We start from the raw sequence: 4,378 nt of genomic DNA, 5'->3' as shown, positions 1-4,378 counted from the left end.
TGACGTCAGTGCGGGCCGCGGGGCAGTCCACCCCCTGGAGCAACCCCTGCAAGCACTGCTGGACCTCCTGGAGCCAGGTGTCCCGTGCTTATCCAGGGGCTGGAGAGGTGAGGGGGGCGGCGACAGGGTCGCGTGTGTGCGTGCACCGGCCACCTGCAGACGGACAGGCAGGGCCGTGGAGAGACAGGCCGACCCGCCGACAGACAGATAGGCAGGCATACAGACAAACAGACAGACAGGCGGACAGCCGTGGAGCAGACGACGCGACGCCTGGCGGGCGGGAGGGGGCCCCGGCGGCGTGCCGGCCCGCCCGGCCCGGCCCCCACGCTGCCCCGGGCGAGGGCCTCTTTGCGCCCCATAGACAGACACCACCGCCAGTCCGTAGCACGCTTTCGCCCACTGCGGACGGGAGGACAGTCAGGGAGGAGAGACAGGGAGTGAGTGAGTGAGTGAGTGAGCGAGGGAGGGAGTGACACGCCAGCGACAGAGGATAGAACGCAAGGTCTCCGACGACCCACCAGCTCCCCGACGCTCAGCCCTCAGCCCACGCCGCCGCCGTCCTGTCAAGCGTCCCTCTCCTCCAGCGCGATGTCGCTCTCAGCCGCCTTGACTCGGACCCGCACCAGCCTGCTCCTCCTCGTCGCCTCCGCCGTCGTCTCTGTCAGGGGTAAGTCCAAAGGACGTGTCCGGCGTGTCCGCGTCCGCCGAGGCGTCCGCCGTGTCCGGCCTCCGTCCGCCTGCGGACAGATGTCCGCACTTGCCGACAGCGAAAAGTCTACAGTGGCGGACATCTGCCCGGGTGGACGCGGAGGCGGACACATTAGCAGCGCCGATCCGAGCACATTGCTGCATTAACATTTCTAGTCCATGAAAATGAGGGGTTGTGGAAGTAATTAAAAGACAAACCTGCCCCCGCAAGTCGACACGTGCACTGCTCCGCGACTCGCGGTGCTGCTCGCGGTGCGCGTGCCTCCGCGCGTCCGCCCGCTCCGCCGCGTACGTACCGGGTTCGTGCCGGCTCGCGGCGGCGCTACGTTCGTGCTGACGTCGTGTCTATGGGCGATCAGATGGCAGCCGCAGCAGCCGCGCAGCATGCCCTGCCGAACGGGTCGGCATGTGATCTGCCAGGCAGGGCCCCCGCCGAACCCCGCCACGCCGCCGGCACCTGTGTCAGGTCGTCGCTGAGATGATAAAAGATTGATTGTCGGCCAATCTGTTCGATTTCGCGATGGCCGCGACGGCGATTTCCGCGAGCCTCCCGCCGCGGGTCGGGTAGAGGACCCTCACCTGGAGGTGGAGGCTGGAGGCATGCTGTCAAGTCAATACATTATCTCCAACTGTCGACGCAGAGACGCTGATTAAGATGGATAAGTTTCGAGAGAGTGAGAATCATGAGTGAATTCCTAGTTCGGGAGAAAAAAAAGGGGGGGGGGGGTTGCAGTATGTTGCAGTGCAGGAGGGGAATTATCTCATGACCATTGCCGAAGCAGCACGGCAGGGCCGAGCCGGCCGAGTGGCCGGTGGCCGCCGTGGCCGGCCGTTCCCGGACTTTTGAACCTATAATTGGTGCGAGTCACGTGACAGCTCGGGATCACCGTGTAGTGTTGCTAATGTCCACCGGGCCCGCTCTTGCGCACGCCCGGGCCATGCCGAGAGCCGAGGAAAGCAGTTCCTCGCCCTGCGCTTGCTCCATCGCTATTTCCCTCGTTACAGTATTCATGAGTCCCTAGTGGACAGTCAACCATCACCATCGCAGTGAATGCGAGTAATGTACGTCTGGGTCTCGGGGTATGGTCCAACTCGACACAGGGCCCGCAGGAGGTTTCCTGCCCCCTTCCTTAGTCAGTGGTGCCGTGTTAGGGGGAGTGGCGATCCTTCGATAGGAACTGATACGGCCGCTACCTACTGGTTGTCGAATCGCGGATTCCTCTCCGAGCAGGGCGCGGCGGCTTTTTCATAATCCGATTCCTCTTTTCTGAGTCACGGCGGCGCATAATCAAGAACCTGCGCTGGCTTTTGACCCCCCCACCTCCCCTCCTCCTCACCCTCTCCAGGTGGTGGCCGCGGAGGTGCCGGCCAGGTCTGTGTCCTCTTTGGAGCGAGAGTAAAAATTATTACCTTTTAGCCTCCCCCCCCTCCCCCTTGGAGAGTCATGCGGGCCCTGCGCCAAATCCACGACGTCATCCTCATCCTGCTGCTTCGAGGAAGATGACGACGGAGCCGAGGGGGTGAGGGTGGGGGTGCGGCTACCAAGTACTCTGAGGGTCTGCCTGCCTGCCCGTTCCCTCCGCGAACCCAAGTGTGCAGTACATCGTTTGCACCATCTCCTGAATAAACCCCCATATATGTGTTATTTCTTGAATACCTTGCATGTACCAGGTGGCTGATTCACGCCGCGCACTTTTATACTATGCAACCCGCCCGCACGGCTCCATCCGGGACTGCATACCCATCAGGCGCAGGGGACCGGCTCCAAGCGCCAACGCGTGGATTCACCACTGTTGCTGGGGCCAACTCGCAGGGGCGTTACTAGGGGTTGTTCGCGGTCTCGCGCGAGTTCCCGCGAGTCCGCCAGGGGTAACCCGTGAGTCCGCGGGGGTAACATGCGGGTCCGCGGGGGTGACCCGCGGGTCTGCGGGGGTAGCTCGCGGTCCGCGGATCCTGCCACGGGGGTACCTCGCGCGCCACGCGTTCAGTTAGCTATCCCCGTGGAACAGCGAGCTACCCCCGCGGACCCGTGAGTCACCCCCGTGGAACCGCGAGTTACCTCCGCGGACTCACGGGTTACCCCCGGCGGACTCGTGGGAACTCGAGCGAGACCGCGAACTACCCCTAGTAACGCCCCTGGGCGTTGGCTCCAACAACAGTGGTGGAGCCACGCGTTGGCGCTTGGAGCCGGTCCCCTGCGCCTGATGGGTATGCAGTCCCGGATGAAGCTGTGCGGGCGGGTTGCATAGTACAAAAGTGCGCGGCGTGAATCAGCCACCTGGTATTTAGTAAATAGCGTGCGTCTACACATCCCAACAGATTTGCAGGTAAACCATTCTTATGGGGTGGGGCACTACGTGTGTGCATAGAAGACATTCTGGAAATAATGCACATATTCAAACACTAGCTTGGGTTGCGGAGCCGCCGCGCCAGGCCAGTCAGTGTACTCTGATGACTTCAATTTCGAAACGCGCGGGCGGCGCTCTGTCCAGCGGTTGCGCTGCTTGGAAGGCCGGCCCACCCCACCCGCGCGGCCCGGACAAGGCCCGGACACCTACACTCATTACCATCGGTAATCGTGGAGACAAATAGAGCGTGACGCGACCGCTGCGGCCGTTTCACCCGATTGACTTTTATTGTTTTCTGACCATAAAGGAAAGTCGGCGTTAATTGGGTGCGGCGGGATAAGACGGAGAGACGGATCATCATGTGATGGACAGACACGGGGCGGCGGCGGCTCCCGGGCGCACGCACAAGGCGACGAGGTGTGACGGGGTGTGACGAGGTGTGCGCACGAGTACAGCCAGGTGTGACTTGTGACACGTCCGGCGGGCCGCTAAAGAGGTGCGTGCGAGACCCTCACGAAGGCTAGCGGCTCGCGCTGGCGGCGGCCGGGCTCGAGGTTAGGCTAGGTCCGGGGCCCAAGCCGCGCAAGCCGCGCCCGGCCCGGCCGGAGAGAGTCGGGAGTGACTCAGAGGCGGGCGGGAGTCTTCTTGGGACAGGCCCACCACGACAACGCGACGGTCAGCTACACTTGTGGTCGAGGGGCGGGGGTGACATCCGGGCGCGTTACTCGCAGGGGCGTCCCCACCCCCAAGCAGCGTCACCCGCGAGCAGCGGGCGTTCGACCCTTGAGTGGCGTAGTCCTAATCACAAGGGGCCGCATCCCATCCCATCACCCCTTCCCCTCCGAAGAGGTCCAGGCGTCCCCGGGCAGCAGCTGCAGGTGCAGCGGCGGCGCAGTGGCTCGCGACCGACCATGAGGAACAAAGTCATGCGCGTATGGCGATTCACGGCACGTTCAGCGACAGCCGTGCCGGGCGGGAAGGCCCAGCTGCGCAGCCCGCGCGAGTGGCGTTGATTGTCAGCAGCGCGGCTCCAGCCGCGGGGATGGCGACAAGGGGAGGAAGAGCGTTGTGCAGAGCAGTGGCGTGGCGTGGCGTGGCGTGGCGTGGCGTGGCGTGGCTGACGGGACGGTCTAAGGTCGCGGAGGCGGTGGCGGCGGCGGCGCGGCCCAACGCTAACGGCAGCGACATGAGGCTGATTAACATTCACATTGCAGCTCATTGCAGGCGGCAAGTGCGCGAGTGCGCACCTCGTCACCTCAACGCCGAGCCGAGCGGCGCGTGACTCGGGGAGCTGAACGCGGGGCAGGGGCGGGGTGGGGCTG

The 4,378-nt window shown here is 64.0% G+C and overlaps 1 protein-coding gene across 1 annotated transcript in view; it reads left to right on the top strand.

Annotated features, from left to right (window-relative positions):
- Nucleotides 1-349: 349 nt before the first annotated feature.
- The window catches only part of LOC113208928 (carbonic anhydrase 2), a 16,168-nt gene continuing 12,139 nt past the window's right edge, over nt 350-4,378 (top strand). Inside the window, exon 1 of the mRNA XM_026426183.2 lies at nt 350-667. Coding sequence (XP_026281968.1) covers nt 589-667 — 79 coding nt within the window. The 5' untranslated portion in view covers nt 350-588. The remainder of the gene's footprint in view (nt 668-4,378) is intronic.

Source organism: Frankliniella occidentalis, unplaced genomic scaffold (assembly GCF_000697945.3).
Source record: "Frankliniella occidentalis isolate FOCC.00 unplaced genomic scaffold, Focc_3.1 Scaffold168, whole genome shotgun sequence".
Classification (NCBI taxonomy): domain Eukaryota; kingdom Metazoa; phylum Arthropoda; class Insecta; order Thysanoptera; family Thripidae; genus Frankliniella; species Frankliniella occidentalis.
The sequence above is the reverse complement of the archived record's forward strand: the minus strand, read 5'-3'. Positions and strand labels throughout refer to the sequence as shown.